The following is a 22,347-nucleotide window of genomic DNA, read 5'->3' on the forward strand; positions in this document are numbered from 1 at the left end:
AGCTACTGAAAGAGGCAGCACCAGGTTTAGAAAGTTCGCTTCAATTTTATTGCGTACAAGAAGATTTGGCTTCTATTTATTGCCCCGCCCACACCCCAAAATGAAACCCCAGTGCCCAGGATTGCCGCTTAGCAATCAGTCACTCAGCCTCCAGTCAGACCCAAGGAGAAGCCAAACCCCGGGGCTACGTCACCTCCTCCCTCTCCAGTCCCAGCCAGCCCTATTTCAACCTAACCCTACACCAGGCCTGGACCTCAAGAGACACACCCTGAAGGAACGCAGCCTCTCCAGCTCTTGCCATACACCAAGTCCTGCCTATGTGAAGCCCTCATTGCTTCTAACGCAGCACAAGTCCTTCCTGTCCAGTTCACTTCCATCATCTCCACCGTCCATGACAGGGAAAGCACGGCTGTGCCAGTAAACTGGACTGTTGAGTCAGCAGCTCTTGGTGCCACCTCCGAGGAAGCGTTGCAGGTGGTTCTGCTGTCCTTTGTAGCTTCTTGCTCAAGCCCTCATCGTTGCTTTCTGCTTTCCTTCTCGGCTTTCTTCCTCAGCTGAGTAGCGCTTGCCTTGCCTCGGCAAGCTTGCTGCAAGAGGGAAAAAAGAGGCACTATTTCACTCACGCACGCTGCCAGCACAGTCTGACTTAGAGAGCTGCTCGCAAGATATCCCTGGGCTACGAACCCAAGAACAAGGAAGGACACAAAAGTCACATCTGCATTGTCTGTTACCGCATGCCAAGGAAGAGTCCTCACACTCGAGCACTGCCCCACTTGCAGCTGAGGGGAGGAGGAGCTGGAAAGGACAGGTGGACAGAAAAGAAGGGAAAAGCTGAAGAGGCGAGAATCAACTTCTCCCCGAGGCAGATCACACCTTTGTGGCCACTCTTTTAGGAATGCTCACCATTCCTAATCCTAGCGTTAGCAAGATGAAAATTCACCACCTACCTTTTCACGCTCCTTGCGTACGCACTGAGGGCCGTGCCGTGGCTGTGCTGCACAACACCAGCGTCTGAAAGAAAGCACGCAGAGAGCGGATCTGTTGCAGACAGTGCCAGGAGCTGTGCTTGAACAACGCTTACGGTAAGGCACGCCTACCTTGCAATGGCCACACTTTGGGAGCTCTAGGACACAGACATGTGTTGCTCTCCTGAGTCCCAGCTCCATTTCTCAGCCACTCATGCTCTACTCCTCCATGTTCTGCAAAGGAAAAGTCCCAAGAGGGAAATTCAGTTCATCGCAGATGTCATCAAACTGTCAGGGCAGTCGCACTCATTGCTCGGGGTGAGCAACCAGCTGCATGCTTACCCAAGGAGCAGCGGTTACTTTTACTTGAGTGTAACAGCCAATGCCTGACTGCAAGTACGAACACTAACCTATGCCTAACTCTAAAATAACAACAGAAACCTATACCTAACTCTAAAATAACAACAAAAACCTATACCTAACCCTAAAGAACAAACAGGAACCTATGCCTAACTCTAAAAAACGAACAGGAACCTATCCCTAACACTAAAACTAAACTGAACACTAACACTAGCCTAACACTACCATCAAAACAAAGAACATAACAAACACCTAACCTAACAGGGGGAAGATGGAACTGGGGGCCCACAGAACCAGAGGAGCAACAAGGTGGAGGAGCAGAAGATGTTAAATAATGCCACCCAGCTAATGCTGGGGGCAGGGGCCGCGCAGCAGGAAAGGAGCCGAGTGCCTGGACCAGCGATGGTGAAGCTGTGACCATGCCAACGCGGGGCCTGGCACGGTGGTGTGGTGCCAGGCCAGCTATGCCGCGGGCGGATCCACATCCATGGGCTCCTCTGGAGGGGGATCCACCTCCATCGGTTCCTCCGGAGGGGGATCCACCTCCATTGGTTCCTCCGGAGGGGGATCCACCTCCATTTGCTCCACATGGGTGGTGGTCACAGGGCTGGTCCAGGCATGATGGAAAATGGCTCTCTTACCCCTCCTCTGCCTGATGGTCATGGCGGGCCCCCTCCTCCTTCTGACTCCTAGGGCCCCCAGCTCCATCCTCCCACCAGAAACTTCTACCCTGGCCCTCTTCGCAGCTGGCATGGCTGTTAACTGCCACAACTGTCAGAGGCATGCGGCAACGGTGACCATGGTGACATGGAGAGGGTTCTAAAATGGCGGCCGCACTGCTGGCACTGGAGTTCCACATAGGATGAGGAGGGGGCTGGAGGGCAGGGCATGGTACGGGAGCTACAAGGTGCTCCCTGTGCCCAGCGGGCAGCCCTTCTCTCTGGCCAGCAAGAGGGCACAGACGAGCCGGCCCCAAGTAAAGGGCCCTTGGCCTCCTTCACCCTCCTTCGCCCTCCTTCACCCTCCCCCTTCTTCCACAAGGGAATCTTTTTGGGCTGCCATACTGTTGTGGTTTTGTATTTTTTTCTATTGGTATTTCACATCATAACATCATCTGGAGATCATAGACTGATCAGTCAATCATATTGATCTAGATAAGTTCGTGACACAGACGCAGCACGCAGCAGCTGCTGATGGGGCTCCTGAGCTGAGCACCAACAACGGCAGGCTCCAAAGGGGACCTGACTACGCCTGCCTCCTGGGACACACAAGCTCTGCTTTCCATAGTCGCACCCAGCGCCTCTCCTTGTGCGGCACCTCGGCAGATTCAACCCTTACCTACAATTAAGACCTCTGACTGAATTGGAATTCCAGTCACTCTGATTACACCCCACATCCCTGCTGCAGGCCCTCCCACATGCCCACGTGCTGCACCCAGCCACACCGGCTGCCCCAGCCCCACAGCCAGGCGGGGGGTTGGTGCTTCATGATCCTTGAGGTCCCTTCCAACCCGGGTCATTCTGTGATTCTGTGATCGGGTTGAAGGGGCTGGCACTGCCCTGAAGGTGAGCGAGAGAAGTTGGCAAAGGAAGGGTGAGTGGCGGGATCCGAGGAGGGCGTTTTGTGTTTGTGTGTGTGTCTGTTGTTTGCCTGATGTGTTTGTGTGCGTTGTTGTTTCAGGTGTCTGAATGAGGACTCCCTGTGGGAACTGGCAGCAAGCAAAGGAATGGATCAACGGGCCTGGGCGCCGTGTTGGACTGCGGCTGTGGAGCCAACGAAGGTGTGTCCAGTGTCCTTCCTTACATCATTGACTATGTATGAGGTGTACCTATATCTGTGTAACCATTTTACAAGTCAGGGTGCAGGTTTTTAGTGGGGTCCTGACAGTTCCTCAGCTAGAACCCTCTTACCCCTTTGAGACAGGCCGCTTCCGTCTGTAGCTGTCATGCCAGGAGCCAAATAAATTGCCCCATGGTGAAAAACACCAAGACTCCTATGTCTGCACCGACTCTTTAACCATTTGTTTAAGAGGTGGGTTTTTAGGTCCAACTCAGTATCCCTCCCTGCCACTGAAGGTACAGATGCAATAACCACCTGCACACCTGTTCCTTCGATTACCCGCCCCAGTCCCCTGAAATCATCTTTGATAGCCTTCAGGCTTTTTTTACTAACTTCACTGCCAGCCTGAACTATCAGCAGGGGATAGTAGACAGAAGGGCAGATCAGACTGGGAAGTCTCCCAGCAATGTCCCTGACCCGTGCCCAGGGGAGGGAGCACACCTCCCTGCGGGTAGGGTCGGGCCAGCATATAGGGCCTTCCATTCCTCGCCAGTAGGGTTGTGCGCCCATGATGGCAGTAATGAACAAACTGCTGCATCACAAAGATCTTGGCCTGATTAGAAATCTTTGAGTAATGCTGTTACAGCAGACAGAATGTGATAAGCGCAAGTAGTCTCCTGCACTTCACATCCTTGCTACTTTGTTCTGGGTGTTGTCACTGAGCAGCGTCTAACACAAATTCTGCCCCGGTCAGCTGGCTGCCTGAGCTTGAGCCCTGATGGCAACACTGTGTGCTTACCCAGGAGCAGCGGTTACTTTTACTTGAGTGTAGCAGCCAATGCCTGACTGTAAGTACGAACACTAACCTACGCCTAACTCTAAAATAACAACAGAAACCTATACCTAACCCTAAAGAACAAACAGGAACCTATGCCTAACTCTAAAGAACAAACAGGAACCTATCCCTAACGCTAAAACTAAACTGAACACTAACACTAACCTAACACTACCATCAAAACAAAGAACAGAGCAAACACCTAACTACAACAGGGGGAAGAAGGAACTGGGGGCCCACAGAACCGGAGGAGCAACGAGGTGGAGGAGAAGAAGATGTTAAATAATGCCACCCAGCTCATGCTGGGGGCAGGGGCCGCGCAGCAGGAAAGGAGCCGAGTGCCTGGACCAGCGATGGTGAAGCTGTGACCATGCCAACGCGGGGCCTGGCACGGTGGTGTGGTGCCAGGCCAGCTATGCCGCGGGCGGATCCACGTCCATGGGCTCCTCTGGAGGGGGATCCACCTCCATCGGTTCCTCCGGAGGGGGATCCACCTCCATCGGCTCCACATGGGTGGTGGTCACAGGGCTGGTCCAGGCATGATGGAAACGGGCTCCTTTCCCCCTCCTCCATTTGATGGTTATGGCGGGCAACCTCCTCCTCTTCGGTTCTGGGGCCCCCAGCTCCTTCTCCCCACTTAAATCCTCACTACATTCCTCTCGCCCTCGCTTCGTGCTGGACATGGCTGCTACCTGCCCAGCACTCTCAGAGGTGAGTGAGTCGGGTGGAGCCGCAGCAACCAAGGTGACAGCTGTGACATGGGGAAGATTCCAAAATGGCACCTGTGCTGCTGGGAGTGGTGTTCCGCATAGGATGAGGAGGGGGCTGGAGGGCAGGGCACGGCACGGGAGCTACAAGGCACTCCCTGTGTCCAGCGGGCAGCCCTTCTCTCCGGCCAGCAAGAGGGCACAGAGAGCTGGCCCCGAGAAAAGGGCCCTCGGCCTCCTTCACCCTCCCCCTCCTTTCATAAGGGAATCCCCACTTTGGGCTGGGCACCCACATGGAATCATTGAAACTACAACCTACTACTTTGCTTCTACAGCAAGACTATTGTACTGAAATACTACTGTACTTAAAAGCACCTGCAATCACACTACACTCGTTTTTAATATTAAACTCTCAAACTTTCATAGCAAATAATAACATCCGCTCACAAAGAAAATGTGGAGAGGCCACAAAAGAGAAATACCACTCATGAAAACATTTGTATTTAGACATTCAAACTAACAACGTACTTTGTCTTTACCTAACCGTACCATTCTGTGCTAGAAATACGATGTTCTGCTGTAGAGTATAACTTGGAGAACCCAAAAGCAGCTAAAACCTGCTCCACTCAGTAATTTGACCATCCGCTGATATTTGGTTCTTTGCTCCCTTGCTTTCTAGTTGCTCACTCTTTAGACACATGCAAATCACATTGTCAAGGACTACAAAAACACTGTTAGCCAAAAAATTTATGCTGGCAGAATCTTAACGTTAGAAACGTGTAAATTGGTTGCAAAGAAGAAAGTGAAGACCAACACAGTAACCAAATACTAACTGATACATAAGGCTTCTCTCACACATCCTGAAAACAGAACCGCCAGCCTTAATGAACTTTGCTCTTCAGACACTGACTGAAATGCAAGTATTACCTTGTCATGGTTTAATAATTTTGTAATTTTGCTATCAGTATTCCACATCATAACATCATATAAAGCATGAATAGTTTTACTGAATCTGCAACTTACAGAAGAAGACTACATCTCCCAGAGAACAACACGAGGTCACGGGACCTGGACACTATATTAACTCTGTCGCAGGCTAGACTGACGTCTTTCGAGTTCTGGCGTTCAGGGGAGTGTGTGGGAGCCTTCACCGTTTCGCCTAGATTTACAGTAGGCCTCTCGGTTTTGGGACTCATTCTCTCTCCTATTTTGCTTGATTCGTTAGCTCAATTTTCAATTATATTGTATTATACTGTGTTATCCTGTATTTCGATATAGTAATTTAGTAAATAAGTGTGCCTCCTTAGATTGTTGCTGCTGTTTTCTTTTCCTAATTAACTTTTTTTCCTTTTGGCCTAGGGCCCCTGCTGGGACCACAGTCCCTGTCACGGACGCAGGTGGATTTTTAGTTTAAACCGTGACATACCTGTAGCAGCCTGGATCTGGCAATAGTCAAAGAATCCTTTACGTCCAGCTCCTTAGCATCAAAAGACCACAGATACTGCTGGGGCAGAATTTCATTGAAGCCTTCAAAAGAAGCTTGTGTCTGTTCCTCAGTGCCTCGGGAAAGTCTCCATTCTGCTACCAGCCTGGAAAAGACACAGAAGGATCATTTAAAACAGGCTACGCTAACCCAAGTTCATCTTTGTTAGTTTGTTTTGAAATGAACCGTAAGCTGTGTTAAGAAAAATGATGGAAAGTGCTGGGGATAGAGCACTGTGTAACTGTATTCTAATTGTATTCCCAACCTTCACCCTGCGCAAACAATTTTAAGTTAAAACCCTATGTTTCCAACCACTCAACTGCAGAAAGCATTTTAGGCTCCAGCAGAAGGCAGCATCTACTCACTGATGATATTAATGAGAGCACAGGAGTCCCTTGCTGTTCGGAGGAAGAAAAAAATGCAGAGCTGTGTTCATCTAATATGTTCCATATTTGTTTCTGTCAATCACGAAACTTTGCTCTGTGGTAGAAACTCCACTCTCCATTAAGAAAAGGGAGAAAAGCAGGCAGGAGACCCAAAGAACCTGAACCCAGGGAGAAGCAGATATTATGCTGAATTCAAGCCTAACCTGTCAGGAGAACTGGAATCGAAAGGAGAGAACGCAACACAGGACACAGAGTGTGACAAAAGAACATTGCTTAAGCTGCAATCTGAGCTCTGCCCGGCTTCCTCAAAACCAGAAGAGAACGGTCTTCTGCAGGTACTCCCTCCTCTCCATCCCAGTGAGTATTTGGCACAACTGCCAATGCCAATACGTTCCTTCTGCAAATGTCACCGTTTCTGTGAAACCTTTCCAGATGACTCGTGACTAAAGCAATTTCTACTCCCTCATTCCTCAAAACCTTCCCACACAAAAGCCTTCACAGATCAGATGGTAAGAAAGAGGGAATTCTACGGCCACAGCAATAAAGCGCGCAGAAAGCCCATCTGTTGCAGACAGAGGAGTGAGCCGTGCTTAACCAACACTGCTTCAGCGCACGCTTACAGTAAGGCACACCTACCTTGCGCTGGCCACGCACGAAGCTCGTGACGCAGCTCCAGGCGGCTCTCCTGGGGCCCAGCTTCATTTCACGGCCACTCACGCTCTGCTGCTGGACATTCTGCAACGGAAAAGCCACCGGATGCAAATCCCATCCCTCGCAGATGGCATCAGACCTCCGCTCTCATGGCAGTCACCACCGCCCTGCCCTGGGCAGCGCTTCCACTGCCCTTGCTCCTGCCACAAGACACCAACGTCTGCTTCTGACGCGGCTCCACCATGGGATCCTGTATGCAATAGAAAAACACACGGAGGCTGCCAGCCACTGCAACACGCGCGCTGTGAAACCCCTGGCACTGCTGAGTCCCAAGAGCAGAGGAGAGAAGCGTTTGCCTGCCATGGACGGGCTGCGGCGGGATTGAATCCTGCCTTCGAATCGGGACACCCCCAGGGAGAGCCTCCCTGGGGACCCAAAGACTGAAATGGAGGCAAGGTAACACTCTGCTATAGAAAGGGAAAGGGGAACTTCACAGAAACCAAGACAAAGGGTAACTGCAGATAGTTTACATTTAAAAGTGCAGGGATAGGGGGAATTACAGACACTTAGTCAAAATAAAACCAGAGAAGAGGGCAATAAAGATAAGAAGAAATTGTCCGGAGACCTCTGACAAGAAGAAGGATTAGATACCCCCGGGCAAGATGATGCTGACATGGGAGAACGATACCAGCAGATAACACCAAGAAGAAAACAGAAGAAGAATTTCACCCCAAAACAACGGCAAGGGTCGCGGGGAACGGGGTCCTAGGGAATGTAATGAATATGTAATCAAACTGAGGAGGAGACTATTGATTACGTATTAGCTTAACCTATATCTGTAACACACTTTTCTCCTTACGGTGTGCAAGTTTGGTGGAGCTCTCCCGCTTGCACCCGGCGCTGCGCAACGCTGGAATAAACATACCTGCTTTAGAACCCATCTTTGGGTTATAGAGTTTGATTCCGCAAGTCATCTTCCTGCCGCACAGCCCAGCACGGCCGGAGCCGCACCACACGATCCGGGCCGGGGCCGGCTCAGGCTCTGCCTCCAGGCTTTTGGGGCCGGCCGGGTGACTCCGCAGCACAGCGAGACCGTGGAGCCGCCCGGGAGCCGCCTCTGGGTGCCGGCAGCGCCGCGAGCTCCTCCCCCGACAGCCCCTCCGTGCCCCCGCCCCGAGGCCCGACCCCGTTCGCAGCACAGAGCCCGCTCCTCCCGGCCCCGCTCATGGCCGCCATGCCGCCATGGCCCGGAAGTGCTCTCCGCCGCCTGCAGGAAGCACTTCCTGTCACTGGCACTGGCACTGTCACGTGGCTCAGGCCGGGCTGGGGCCTGTTGGGGGGGGGCGGCTGCCGGAAAAGGACCCAAAATTCACGTCTCATTTCGTGTCTTTCCTCTCGCTTTCCTTCCTTTACCTTCCCCTTCCCTTCCTTCCTTCCTTCCTCGCCCTCGTCCCCTTCCCTTCACCACCTCCCTGTGTCCATTCCAGTGCCTGGCCACCCTTTCTGAGCAGTAATACCTCGTAGTGTCCAGCCTGAATCTCCCCTGTCGCAGCTTGAAGCCATTCCCTCTGGTCCTATCATTAATGACACGAGAGAAGAGGCCGAGCCCCAGCTCACTACAGCCTCCCTTCAGGAAGTTAGAGAGAGCAATGAGGTCTCCCCTGAGCCTCCTCTTCTCCAGGCTGAACAATCCCAGCTCCCTCAGCCGCTCCTCATACGGCCTGTGCTCCAGACCCCTCACCAGCTTTGTTGCCCTCCTCTGAACGCGTTCCAGGGCCTCGATGTCTTTCTTGCACTGAGGGGCCCAAAACTGAACACAGCACTCGAGCTGCGGCCTCATCAGTGCTGAGAACAGGGGGACAATCACCTCTCTGCTCCTGCTGGCAACACTGTTTCCCATGCAGGCCAGGATGCCCTCGGCCTTCTTATTATACAGCAAAGGAATCCCCTGAAAAGGAAACCACAATATCTGGCAACATGAAACAAAGTTCTGATTCGTAAAAGACTGGCAGCAAGGCCTGAATCTTTTGTGTCATCTGCTCTTGATGTATCACATTAGCACTAGGTGGAATGCAGAAGCTTCCTGAGACGTGATAATCAAAACCTAGTCCAATGCCTTTAAAAAAAGCCTTTAAGAGATTACTCCTCCTTGTCTGTTTAAAATAAACTTAGGTAATACAAAAGGTTGGAAAATTTTTGGACAACTCCCCAGGGCCGGGCTTTGGAAGGCCGTATTGACGAGAGTCAATCAAGCTCCGGCTGCAGGCGTATATGTGTGTGCCAGTTCTTTAACACAGTAGAAATCACAACTTGCTGCATGATCAAAATTCTACATGTGCTACTCCTGAACCCCAATGACTTCCAACGGTGTTAAATTACCCCTTGATCTCAAAGCAGAACAAAACAACAAAATGCCACACCAATAGTGAATACATAAAAACAAACAACTCCTTGGGCCTCAAGGGGAGGCTGATGCACAGGCCACGGCTGCCAGCGTGCAGCTGGGCTTCCCAGGGCAAACAGCAACACACGGTGCATCCATCAGAAGCTGAAAGAGCCCTCAGGGAAGAGAGGCCAACTCAAGGGGCTGAGCACGGGACACCCTTCTTCCTGCCGGGCTGCTTCCCCTCCTCTGGTTTCTTTCTGTCAGTCCTCAGAGAGCAAGGAGATGCTCACAGCCTGTCACCAGCACTTACGGGTTGGCTGAAAGGCCACAGGTTGGGAAGACCAACAAGGAAACGGGGGAAAACCTGCACTGCACCATGTCAAGGGAGAGACGTGAAGCCGACCGCTTCATCGCCCTGCGATTGCCAGCCCGAGCGAGGGACGTTCTGACCAGCTACTGAAAGAGGCAGCACCAGGTTTAGAAAGTTCGCTTCAATTTTATTGCGTACAAGAAGATTTGGCTTCTATTTATTGCCCCGCCCACACCCCAAAATGAAACCCCAGTGCCCAGGATTGCCGCTTAGCAATCAGTCACTCAGCCTCCAGTCAGACCCAAGGAGAAGCCAAACCCCGGGGCTACGTCACCTCCTCCCTCTCCAGTCCCAGCCAGCCCTATTTCAACCTAACCCTACACCAGGCCTGGACCTCAAGAGACACACCCTGAAGGAACGCAGCCTCTCCAGCTCTTGCCATACACCAAGTCCTGCCTATGTGAAGCCCTCATTGCTTCTAACGCAGCACAAGTCCTTCCTGTCCAGTTCACTTCCATCATCTCCACCGTCCATGACAGGGAAAGCACGGCTGTGCCAGTAAACTGGACTGTTGAGTCAGCAGCTCTTGGTGCCACCTCCGAGGAAGCGTTGCAGGTGGTTCTGCTGTCCTTTGTAGCTTCTTGCTCAAGCCCTCATCGTTGCTTTCTGCTTTCCTTCTCGGCTTTCTTCCTCAGCTGAGTAGCGCTTGCCTTGCCTCGGCAAGCTTGCTGCAAGAGGGAAAAAAGAGGCACTATTTCACTCACGCACGCTGCCAGCACAGTCTGACTTAGAGAGCTGCTCGCAAGATATCCCTGGGCTACGAACCCAAGAACAAGGAAGGACACAAAAGTCACATCTCCATTGTCTGTTACCGCATGCCAAGGAAGAGTCCTCACACTCGAGCACTGCCCCACTTGCAGCTGAGGGGAGGAGGAGCTGGAAAGGACAGGTGGACAGAAAAGAAGGGAAAAGCTGAAGAGGCGAGAATCAACTTCTCCCCGAGGCAGATCACACCTTTGTGGCCACTCTTTTAGGAATGCTCACCATTCCTAATCCTAGCGTTAGCAAGATGAAAATTCACCACCTACCTTTTCACGCTCCTTGCGTACGCACTGAGGGCCGTGCCGTGGCTGTGCTGCACAACACCAGCGTCTGAAAGAAAGCACGCAGAGAGCGGATCTGTTGCAGACAGTGCCAGGAGCTGTGCTTGAACAACGCTTACGGTAAGGCACGCCTACCTTGCAATGGCCACACTTTGGGAGCTCTAGGACACAGACATGTGTTGCTCTCCTGAGTCCCAGCTCCATTTCTCAGCCACTCATGCTCTACTCCTCCATGTTCTGCAAAGGAAAAGTCCCAAGAGGGAAATTCAGTTCATCGCAGATGTCATCAAACTGTCAGGGCAGTCGCACTCATTGCTCGGGGTGAGCAACCAGCTGCATGCTTACCCAAGGAGCAGCGGTTACTTTTACTTGAGTGTAACAGCCAATGCCTGACTGCAAGTACGAACACTAACCTATGCCTAACTCTAAAATAACAACAGAAACCTATACCTAACTCTAAAATAACAACAAAAACCTATACCTAACCCTAAAGAACAAACAGGAACCTATGCCTAACTCTAAAAAACGAACAGGAACCTATCCCTAACACTAAAACTAAACTGAACACTAACACTAGCCTAACACTACCATCAAAACAAAGAACATAACAAACACCTAACCTAACAGGGGGAAGATGGAACTGGGGGCCCACAGAACCAGAGGAGCAACAAGGTGGAGGAGCAGAAGATGTTAAATAATGCCACCCAGCTAATGCTGGGGGCAGGGGCCGCGCAGCAGGAAAGGAGCCGAGTGCCTGGACCAGCGATGGTGAAGCTGTGACCATGCCAACGCGGGGCCTGGCACGGTGGTGTGGTGCCAGGCCAGCTATGCCGCGGGCGGATCCACATCCATGGGCTCCTCTGGAGGGGGATCCACCTCCATCGGTTCCTCCGGAGGGGGATCCACCTCCATTGGTTCCTCCGGAGGGGGATCCACCTCCATTGGCTCCACATGGGTGGTGGTCACAGGGCTGGTCCAGGCATGATGGAAAATGGCTCTCTTACCCCTCCTCTGCCTGATGGTCATGGCGGGCCCCCTCCTCCTTCTGACTCCTAGGGCCCCCAGCTCCATCCTCCCACCAGAAACTTCTACCCTGGCCCTCTTCGCAGCTGGCATGGCTGTTAACTGCCACAACTGTCAGAGGCATGCGGCAACGGTGACCATGGTGACATGGAGAGGGTTCTAAAATGGCGGCCGCACTGCTGGCACTGGAGTTCCACATAGGATGAGGAGGGGGCTGGAGGGCAGGGCATGGTACGGGAGCTACAAGGTGCTCCCTGTGCCCAGCGGGCAGCCCTTCTCTCTGGCCAGCAAGAGGGCACAGACGAGCCGGCCCCAAGTAAAGGGCCCTTGGCCTCCTTCACCCTCCTTCGCCCTCCTTCACCCTCCCCCTTCTTCCACAAGGGAATCTTTTTGGGCTGCCATACTGTTGTGGTTTTGTATTTTTTTCTATTGGTATTTCACATCATAACATCATCTGGAGATCATAGACTGATCAGTCAATCATATTGATCTAGATAAGTTCGTGACACAGACGCAGCACGCAGCAGCTGCTGATGGGGCTCCTGAGCTGAGCACCAACAACGGCAGGCTCCAAAGGGGACCTGACTACGCCTGCCTCCTGGGACACACAAGCTCTGCTTTCCATAGTCGCACCCAGCGCCTCTCCTTGTGCGGCACCTCGGCAGATTCAACCCTTACCTACAATTAAGACCTCTGACTGAATTGGAATTCCAGTCACTCTGATTACACCCCACATCCCTGCTGCAGGCCCTCCCACATGCCCACGTGCTGCACCCAGCCACACCGGCTGCCCCAGCCCCACAGCCAGGCGGGGGGTTGGTGCTTCATGATCCTTGAGGTCCCTTCCAACCCGGGTCATTCTGTGATTCTGTGATCGGGTTGAAGGGGCTGGCACTGCCCTGAAGGTGAGCGAGAGAAGTTGGCAAAGGAAGGGTGAGTGGCGGGATCCGAGGAGGGCGTTTTGTGTTTGTGTGTGTGTCTGTTGTTTGCCTGATGTGTTTGTGTGCGTTGTTGTTTCAGGTGTCTGAATGAGGACTCCCTGTGGGAACTGGCAGCAAGCAAAGGAATGGATCAACGGGCCTGGGCGCCGTGTTGGACTGCGGCTGTGGAGCCAACGAAGGTGTGTCCAGTGTCCTTCCTTACATCATTGACTATGTATGAGGTGTACCTATATCTGTGTAACCATTTTACAAGTCAGGGTGCAGGTTTTTAGTGGGGTCCTGACAGTTCCTCAGCTAGAACCCTCTTACCCCTTTGAGACAGGCCGCTTCCGTCTGTAGCTGTCATGCCAGGAGCCAAATAAATTGCCCCATGGTGAAAAACACCAAGACTCCTATGTCTGCACCGACTCTTTAACCATTTGTTTAAGAGGTGGGTTTTTAGGTCCAACTCAGTATCCCTCCCTGCCACTGAAGGTACAGATGCAATAACCACCTGCACACCTGTTCCTTCGATTACCCGCCCCAGTCCCCTGAAATCATCTTTGATAGCCTTCAGGCTTTTTTTACTAACTTCACTGCCAGCCTGAACTATCAGCAGGGGATAGTAGACAGAAGGGCAGATCAGACTGGGAAGTCTCCCAGCAATGTCCCTGACCCGTGCCCAGGGGAGGGAGCACACCTCCCTGCGGGTAGGGTCGGGCCAGCATATAGGGCCTTCCATTCCTCGCCAGTAGGGTTGTGCGCCCATGATGGCAGTAATGAACAAACTGCTGCATCACAAAGATCTTGGCCTGATTAGAAATCTTTGAGTAATGCTGTTACAGCAGACAGAATGTGATAAGCGCAAGTAGTCTCCTGCACTTCACATCCTTGCTACTTTGTTCTGGGTGTTGTCACTGAGCAGCGTCTAACACAAATTCTGCCCCGGTCAGCTGGCTGCCTGAGCTTGAGCCCTGATGGCAACACTGTGTGCTTACCCAGGAGCAGCGGTTACTTTTACTTGAGTGTAGCAGCCAATGCCTGACTGTAAGTACGAACACTAACCTACGCCTAACTCTAAAATAACAACAGAAACCTATACCTAACCCTAAAGAACAAACAGGAACCTATGCCTAACTCTAAAGAACAAACAGGAACCTATCCCTAACGCTAAAACTAAACTGAACACTAACACTAACCTAACACTACCATCAAAACAAAGAACAGAGCAAACACCTAACTACAACAGGGGGAAGAAGGAACTGGGGGCCCACAGAACCGGAGGAGCAACGAGGTGGAGGAGAAGAAGATGTTAAATAATGCCACCCAGCTCATGCTGGGGGCAGGGGCCGCGCAGCAGGAAAGGAGCCGAGTGCCTGGACCAGCGATGGTGAAGCTGTGACCATGCCAACGCGGGGCCTGGCACGGTGGTGTGGTGCCAGGCCAGCTATGCCGCGGGCGGATCCACGTCCATGGGCTCCTCTGGAGGGGGATCCACCTCCATCGGTTCCTCCGGAGGGGGATCCACCTCCATCGGCTCCACATGGGTGGTGGTCACAGGGCTGGTCCAGGCATGATGGAAACGGGCTCCTTTCCCCCTCCTCCATTTGATGGTTATGGCGGGCAACCTCCTCCTCTTCGGTTCTGGGGCCCCCAGCTCCTTCTCCCCACTTAAATCCTCACTACATTCCTCTCGCCCTCGCTTCGTGCTGGACATGGCTGCTACCTGCCCAGCACTCTCAGAGGTGAGTGAGTCGGGTGGAGCCGCAGCAACCAAGGTGACAGCTGTGACATGGGGAAGATTCCAAAATGGCACCTGTGCTGCTGGGAGTGGTGTTCCGCATAGGATGAGGAGGGGGCTGGAGGGCAGGGCACGGCACGGGAGCTACAAGGCACTCCCTGTGTCCAGCGGGCAGCCCTTCTCTCCGGCCAGCAAGAGGGCACAGAGAGCTGGCCCCGAGAAAAGGGCCCTCGGCCTCCTTCACCCTCCCCCTCCTTTCATAAGGGAATCCCCACTTTGGGCTGGGCACCCACATGGAATCATTGAAACTACAACCTACTACTTTGCTTCTACAGCAAGACTATTGTACTGAAATACTACTGTACTTAAAAGCACCTGCAATCACACTACACTCGTTTTTAATATTAAACTCTCAAACTTTCATAGCAAATAATAACATCCGCTCACAAAGAAAATGTGGAGAGGCCACAAAAGAGAAATACCACTCATGAAAACATTTGTATTTAGACATTCAAACTAACAACGTACTTTGTCTTTACCTAACCGTACCATTCTGTGCTAGAAATACGATGTTCTGCTGTAGAGTATAACTTGGAGAACCCAAAAGCAGCTAAAACCTGCTCCACTCAGTAATTTGACCATCCGCTGATATTTGGTTCTTTGCTCCCTTGCTTTCTAGTTGCTCACTCTTTAGACACATGCAAATCACATTGTCAAGGACTACAAAAACACTGTTAGCCAAAAAATTTATGCTGGCAGAATCTTAACGTTAGAAACGTGTAAATTGGTTGCAAAGAAGAAAGTGAAGACCAACACAGTAACCAAATACTAACTGATACATAAGGCTTCTCTCACACATCCTGAAAACAGAACCGCCAGCCTTAATGAACTTTGCTCTTCAGACACTGACTGAAATGCAAGTATTACCTTGTCATGGTTTAATAATTTTGTAATTTTGCTATCAGTATTCCACATCATAACATCATATAAAGCATGAATAGTTTTACTGAATCTGCAACTTACAGAAGAAGACTACATCTCCCAGAGAACAACACGAGGTCACGGGACCTGGACACTATATTAACTCTGTCGCAGGCTAGACTGACGTCTTTCGAGTTCTGGCGTTCAGGGGAGTGTGTGGGAGCCTTCACCGTTTCGCCTAGATTTACAGTAGGCCTCTCGGTTTTGGGACTCATTCTCTCTCCTATTTTGCTTGATTCGTTAGCTCAATTTTCAATTATATTGTATTATACTGTGTTATCCTGTATTTCGATATAGTAATTTAGTAAATAAGTGTGCCTCCTTAGATTGTTGCTGCTGTTTTCTTTTCCTAATTAACTTTTTTTCCTTTTGGCCTAGGGCCCCTGCTGGGACCACAGTCCCTGTCACGGACGCAGGTGGATTTTTAGTTTAAACCGTGACATACCTGTAGCAGCCTGGATCTGGCAATAGTCAAAGAATCCTTTACGTCCAGCTCCTTAGCATCAAAAGACCACAGATACTGCTGGGGCAGAATTTCATTGAAGCCTTCAAAAGAAGCTTGTGTCTGTTCCTCAGTGCCTCGGGAAAGTCTCCATTCTGCTACCAGCCTGGAAAAGACACAGAAGGATCATTTAAAACAGGCTACGCTAACCCAAGTTCATCTTTGTTAGTTTGTTTTGAAATGAACCGTAAGCTGTGTTAAGAAAAATGATGGAAAGTGCTGGGGATAGAGCACTGTGTAACTGTATTCTAATTGTATTCCCAACCTTCACCCTGCGCAAACAATTTTAAGTTAAAACCCTATGTTTCCAACCACTCAACTGCAGAAAGCATTTTAGGCTCCAGCAGAAGGCAGCATCTACTCACTGATGATATTAATGAGAGCACAGGAGTCCCTTGCTGTTCGGAGGAAGAAAAAAATGCAGAGCTGTGTTCATCTAATATGTTCCATATTTGTTTCTGTCAATCACGAAACTTTGCTCTGTGGTAGAAACTCCACTCTCCATTAAGAAAAGGGAGAAAAGCAGGCAGGAGACCCAAAGAACCTGAACCCAGGGAGAAGCAGATATTATGCTGAATTCAAGCCTAACCTGTCAGGAGAACTGGAATCGAAAGGAGAGAACGCAACACAGGACACAGAGTGTGACAAAAGAACATTGCTTAAGCTGCAATCTGAGCTCTGCCCGGCTTCCTCAAAACCAGAAGACAACGGTCTTCTGCAGGTACTCCCTCCTCTCCATCCCAGTGAGTATTTGGCACAACTGCCAATGCCAATACGTTCCTTCTGCAAATGTCACCGTTTCTGTGAAACCTTTCCAGATGACTCGTGACTAAAGCAATTTCTACTCCCTCATTCCTCAAAACCTTCCCACACAAAAGCCTTCACAGATCAGATGGTAAGAAAGAGGGAATTCTACGGCCACAGCAATAAAGCGCGCAGAAAGCCCATCTGTTGCAGACAGAGGAGTGAGCCGTGCTTAACCAACACTGCTTCAGCGCACGCTTACAGTAAGGCACACCTACCTTGCGCTGGCCACGCACGAAGCTCGTGACGCAGCTCCAGGCGGCTCTCCTGGGGCCCAGCTTCATTTCACGGCCACTCACGCTCTGCTGCTGGACATTCTGCAACGGAAAAGCCACCGGATGCAAATCCCATCCCTCGCAGATGGCATCAGACCTCCGCTCTCATGGCAGTCACCACCGCCCTGCCCTGGGCAGCGCTTCCACTGCCCTTGCTCCTGCCACAAGACACCAACGTCTGCTTCTGACGCGGCTCCACCATGGGATCCTGTATGCAATAGAAAAACACACGGAGGCTGCCAGCCACTGCAACACGCGCGCTGTGAAACCCCTGGCACTGCTGAGTCCCAAGAGCAGAGGAGAGAAGCGTTTGCCTGCCATGGACGGGCTGCGGCGGGATTGAATCCTGCCTTCGAATCGGGACACCCCCAGGGAGAGCCTCCCTGGGGACCCAAAGACTGAAATGGAGGCAAGGTAACACTCTGCTATAGAAAGGGAAAGGGGAACTTCACAGAAACCAAGACAAAGGGTAACTGCAGATAGTTTACATTTAAAAGTGCAGGGATAGGGGGAATTACAGACACTTAGTCAAAATAAAACCAGAGAAGAGGGCAATAAAGATAAGAAGAAATTGTCCGGAGACCTCTGACAAGAAGAAGGATTAGATACCCCCGGGCAAGATGATGCTGACATGGGAGAACGATACCAGCAGATAACACCAAGAAGAAAACAGAAGAAGAATTTCACCCCAAAACAACGGCAAGGGTCGCGGGGAACGGGGTCCTAGGGAATGTAATGAATATGTAATCAAACTGAGGAGGAGACTATTGATTACGTATTAGCTTAACCTATATCTGTAACACACTTTTCTCCTTACGGTGTGCAAGTTTGGTGGAGCTCTCCCGCTTGCACCCGGCGCTGCGCAACGCTGGAATAAACATACCTGCTTTAGAACCCATCTTTGGGTTATAGAGTTTGATTCCGCAAGTCATCTTCCTGCCGCACAGCCCAGCACGGCCGGAGCCGCACCACACGATCCGGGCCGGGGCCGGCTCAGGCTCTGCCTCCAGGCTTTTGGGGCCGGCCGGGTGACTCCGCAGCACAGCGAGACCGTGGAGCCGCCCGGGAGCCGCCTCTGGGTGCCGGCAGCGCCGCGAGCTCCTCCCCCGACAGCCCCTCCGTGCCCCCGCCCCGAGGCCCGACCCCGTTCGCAGCACAGAGCCCGCTCCTCCCGGCCCCGCTCATGGCCGCCATGCCGCCATGGCCCGGAAGTGCTCTCCGCCGCCTGCAGGAAGCACTTCCTGTCACTGGCACTGGCACTGTCACGTGGCTCAGGCCGGGCTGGGGCCTGTTGGGGGGGGGCGGCTGCCGGAAAAGGACCCAAAATTCACGTCTCATTTCGTGTCTTTCCTCTCGCTTTCCTTCCTTTACCTTCCCCTTCCCTTCCTTCCTTCCTTCCTCGCCCTCGTCCCCTTCCCTTCACCACCTCCCTGTGTCCATTCCAGTGCCTGGCCACCCTTTCTGAGCAGTAATACCTCGTAGTGTCCAGCCTGAATCTCCCCTGTCGCAGCTTGAAGCCATTCCCTCTGGTCCTATCATTAATGACACGAGAGAAGAGGCCGAGCCCCAGCTCACTACAGCCTCCCTTCAGGAAGTTAGAGAGAGCAATGAGGTCTCCCCTGAGCCTCCTCTTCTCCAGGCTGAACAATCCCAGCTCCCTCAGCCGCTCCTCATACGGCCTGTGCTCCAGACCCCTCACCAGCTTTGTTGCCCTCCTCTGAACGCGTTCCAGGGCCTCGATGTCTTTCTTGCACTGAGGGGCCCAAAACTGAACACAGCACTCGAGCTGCGGCCTCATCAGTGCTGAGAACAGGGGGACAATCACCTCTCTGCTCCTGCTGGCAACACTGTTTCCCATGCAGGCCAGGATGCCCTCGGCCTTCTTATTATACAGCAAAGGAATCCCCTGAAAAGGAAACCACAATATCTGGCAACATGAAACAAAGTTCTGATTCGTAAAAGACTGGCAGCAAGGCCTGAATCTCTTGTGTCATCTGCTCTTGATGTATCACATTAGCACTAGGTGGAATGCAGAAGCTTCCTGAGACGTGATAATCAAAACCTAGTCCAATGCCTTTAAAAAAGCCTTTAAGAGATTACTCCTCCTTGTCTGTTTAAAATAAACTTAGGTAATACAAAAGGTTGGAAAATTTTTGGACAACTCCCCAGGGCCGGGCTTTGGAAGGCCGTATTGACGAGAGTCAATCAAGCTCCGGCTGCAGGCGTATATGTGTGTGCCAGTTCTTTAACACAGTAGAAATCACAACTTGCTGCATGATCAAAATTCTACATGTGCTACTCCTGAACCCCAATGACTTCCAACGGTGTTAAATTACCCCTTGATCTCAAAGCAGAACAAAACAACAAAATGCCACACCAATAGTGAATACATAAAAACAAACAACTCCTTGGGCCTCAAGGGGAGGCTGATGCACAGGCCACGGCTGCCAGCGTGCAGCTGGGCTTCCCAGGGCAAACAGCAACACACGGTGCATCCATCAGAAGCTGAAAGAGCCCTCAGGGAAGAGAGGCCAACTCAAGGGGCTGAGCACGGGACACCCTTCTTCCTGCCGGGCTGCTTCCCCTCCTCTGGTTTCTTTCTGTCAGTCCTCAGAGAGCAAGGAGATGCTCACAGCCTGTCACCAGCACTTACGGGTTGGCTGAAAGGCCACAGGTTGGGAAGACCAACAAGGAAACGGGGGAAAACCTGCACTGCACCATGTCAAGGGAGAGACGTGAAGCCGACCGCTTCATCGCCCTGCGATTGCCAGCCCGAGCGAGGGACGTTCTGACCAGCTACTGAAAGAGGCAGCACCAGGTTTAGAAAGTTCGCTTCAATTTTATTGCGTACAAGAAGATTTGGCTTCTATTTATTGCCCCGCCCACACCCCAAAATGAAACCCCAGTGCCCAGGATTGCCGCTTAGCAATCAGTCACTCAGCCTCCAGTCAGACCCAAGGAGAAGCCAAACCCCGGGGCTACGTCACCTCCTCCCTCTCCAGTCCCAGCCAGCCCTATTTCAACCTAACCCTACACCAGGCCTGGACCTCAAGAGACACACCCTGAAGGAACGCAGCCTCTCCAGCTCTTGCCATACACCAAGTCCTGCCTATGTGAAGCCCTCATTGCTTCTAACGCAGCACAAGTCCTTCCTGTCCAGTTCACTTCCATCATCTCCACCGTCCATGACAGGGAAAGCACGGCTGTGCCAGTAAACTGGACTGTTGAGTCAGCAGCTCTTGGTGCCACCTCCGAGGAAGCGTTGCAGGTGGTTCTGCTGTCCTTTGTAGCTTCTTGCTCAAGCCCTCATCGTTGCTTTCTGCTTTCCTTCTCGGCTTTCTTCCTCAGCTGAGTAGCGCTTGCCTTGCCTCGGCAAGCTTGCTGCAAGAGGGAAAAAAGAGGCACTATTTCACTCACGCACGCTGCCAGCACAGTCTGACTTAGAGAGCTGCTCGCAAGATATCCCTGGGCTACGGACCCAAGAACAAGGAAGGACACAAAAGTCACATCTGCATTGTCTGTTACCGCATGCCAAGGAAGAGTCCTCACACTCGAGCACTGCCCCACTTGCAGCTGAGGGGAGGAGGAGCTGGAAAGGACAGGTGGACAGAAAAGAAGGGAAAAGCTGAAGAGGCGAGAATCAACTTCTCCCCGAGGCAGATCACACCTTTGTGGCCACTCTTTTAGGAATGCTCACCATTCCTAATCCTAGCGTTAGCAAGATGAAAATTCACCACCTACCTTTTCACGCTCCTTGCGTACGCACTGAGGGCCGTGCCGTGGCTGTGCTGCACAACACCAGCGTCTGAAAGAAAGCACGCAGAGAGCGGATCTGTTGCAGACAGTGCCAGGAGCTGTGCTTGAACAACGCTTACGGTAAGGCACGCCTACCTTGCAATGGCCACACTTTGGGAGCTCTGGGACACAGCCACGTGTTGCTCTCCTGAGTCCCAGCTCCATTTCTCAGCCACTCACGCTCTGCTCCTCCATGTTCTGCAAAGGAAAAGTCCCAAGAGGGAAATTCAGTTCATCGCAGATGTCATCAAACTGTCAGGGCAGTCGCACTCATTGCTCGGGGTGAGCAACCAGCTGCATGCTTACCCAAGGAGCAGCGGTGACTTTTACTTGAGTGTAACAGCCAATGCCTGACTGTAAGTACGAACACTAACCTATGCCTAACTCTAAAATAACAACAGAAACCTATGCCTAACTCTAAAATAACAACAAAAACCTATACCTAACTCTAAAATAACAACAAAAACCTATACCTAACCCTAAAGAACAAACAGGAACCTATGCCTAACTCTAAAAAACAAACAGGAACCTATCCCTAACACTAAAACTAAACTGAACACTAACACTAACCTAACACTACCATCAAAACAAAGAACATAACAAACACCTAACCTAACAGGGGGAAGATGGAACTGGGGGCCCACAGAACCAGAGGAGCAACAAGATGGAGGAGCAGAAGATATTAAATAATGCCACCCAGCTAATGCTGGGGGCAGGGGCCGCGCAGCAGGAAAGGAGCCGAGTGCCTGGACCAGCGATGGTGAAGCTGTGACCATGCCAACGCGGGGCCTGGCACGGTGGTGTGGTGCCAGGCCAGCTATGCCGCGGGCGGATCCACGTCCATGGGCTCCTCTGGAGGGGGATCCACCTCCATCGGTTCCTCCGGAGGGGGATCCACCTCCATCGGTTCCTCCGGAGGGGGATCCACCTCCATAGGCTCCACATGGGTGGTGGTCACAGGGCTGGTCCAGGCATGATGGATAATGGCTCTCTTACCCCTCCTCTGCCTGATGGTCATGGCGGGCCCCCTCCTCCTTCTGACTCCTAGGGCCCCCAGCTCCATCCTCCCACCAGAAACTTCAACCCTCGCCCTCTTTGCAGCTGGCATGGCTGTTAACTGCCACAACTGTCAGAGGCATGCGGCAACGGTGACCATGGTGACATGGAGAGGGTTCTAAAATGGCGGCCGCACTGCTGGCACTGGAGTTCCACATAGGATGAGGAGGGGGCTGGAGGGCAGGGCATGGTACGGGAGCTACAAGGTGCTCCCTGTGCCCAGCGGGCAGCCCTTCTCTCTGGCCAGCAAGAGGGCACAGACGAGCCGGCCCCAAGTAAAGGGCC

General features: G+C 52.0%; 1 protein-coding gene and 2 long non-coding RNA genes across 14 annotated transcripts; all 3 read right to left on the reverse strand.

Moving 5' to 3' along the window:
* Positions 1 to 25: 25 nt before the first annotated feature.
* Positions 26 to 8,431, reverse strand: LOC146757889 (uncharacterized). 5 transcript variants are annotated; one of them, XR_014935546.1, is made up of 7 exons: positions 8,092 to 8,431; positions 7,152 to 7,250; positions 6,073 to 6,235; positions 1,098 to 1,199; positions 948 to 1,011; positions 685 to 795; positions 26 to 587 (listed from the first exon to the last, which is right to left on the reverse strand). It is a non-coding gene; the product is annotated as an uncharacterized LOC146757889 (long non-coding RNA). The 5 variants fall into 5 exon arrangements; XR_014935547.1 differs by having other exon boundaries at positions 732 to 795; positions 7,152 to 7,416; XR_014935545.1 differs by having other exon boundaries at positions 7,152 to 7,416.
* A 1,597-nt stretch (positions 8,432 to 10,028) lies between these two features.
* Positions 10,029 to 18,443, reverse strand: LOC146757890 (uncharacterized). Of its 8 annotated transcripts, none has more exons than XR_014935555.1 (7): positions 18,095 to 18,440; positions 17,155 to 17,253; positions 16,076 to 16,238; positions 11,101 to 11,202; positions 10,951 to 11,014; positions 10,688 to 10,798; positions 10,029 to 10,590 (listed from the first exon to the last, which is right to left on the reverse strand). It is a non-coding gene; the product is annotated as an uncharacterized LOC146757890 (long non-coding RNA). The 8 variants fall into 8 exon arrangements; XR_014935554.1 differs by having other exon boundaries at positions 10,735 to 10,798; positions 17,155 to 17,419; positions 18,095 to 18,434; XR_014935552.1 differs by having other exon boundaries at positions 17,155 to 17,419; positions 18,095 to 18,434.
* Positions 18,444 to 20,030: 1,587 nt separating this feature from the next.
* On the reverse strand, positions 20,031 to 22,069 carry LOC146757891 (uncharacterized). Its single transcript, XM_085519406.1, has 4 exons — positions 22,065 to 22,069; positions 20,953 to 21,154; positions 20,737 to 20,800; positions 20,031 to 20,592 (listed from the first exon to the last, which is right to left on the reverse strand). Exons 1-4 carry the CDS (start codon positions 22,067 to 22,069, stop codon positions 20,510 to 20,512), a joined length of 354 nt encoding a protein of 117 aa, XP_085375532.1. The 3' UTR covers positions 20,031 to 20,509.
* Positions 22,070 to 22,347: the final 278 nt, after the last annotated feature.

Source organism: Coturnix japonica, chromosome 18 (assembly GCF_054131305.1).
Source record: "Coturnix japonica strain WE chromosome 18, WE-NBRP24, whole genome shotgun sequence".
Taxonomy (NCBI): domain Eukaryota; kingdom Metazoa; phylum Chordata; class Aves; order Galliformes; family Phasianidae; genus Coturnix; species Coturnix japonica.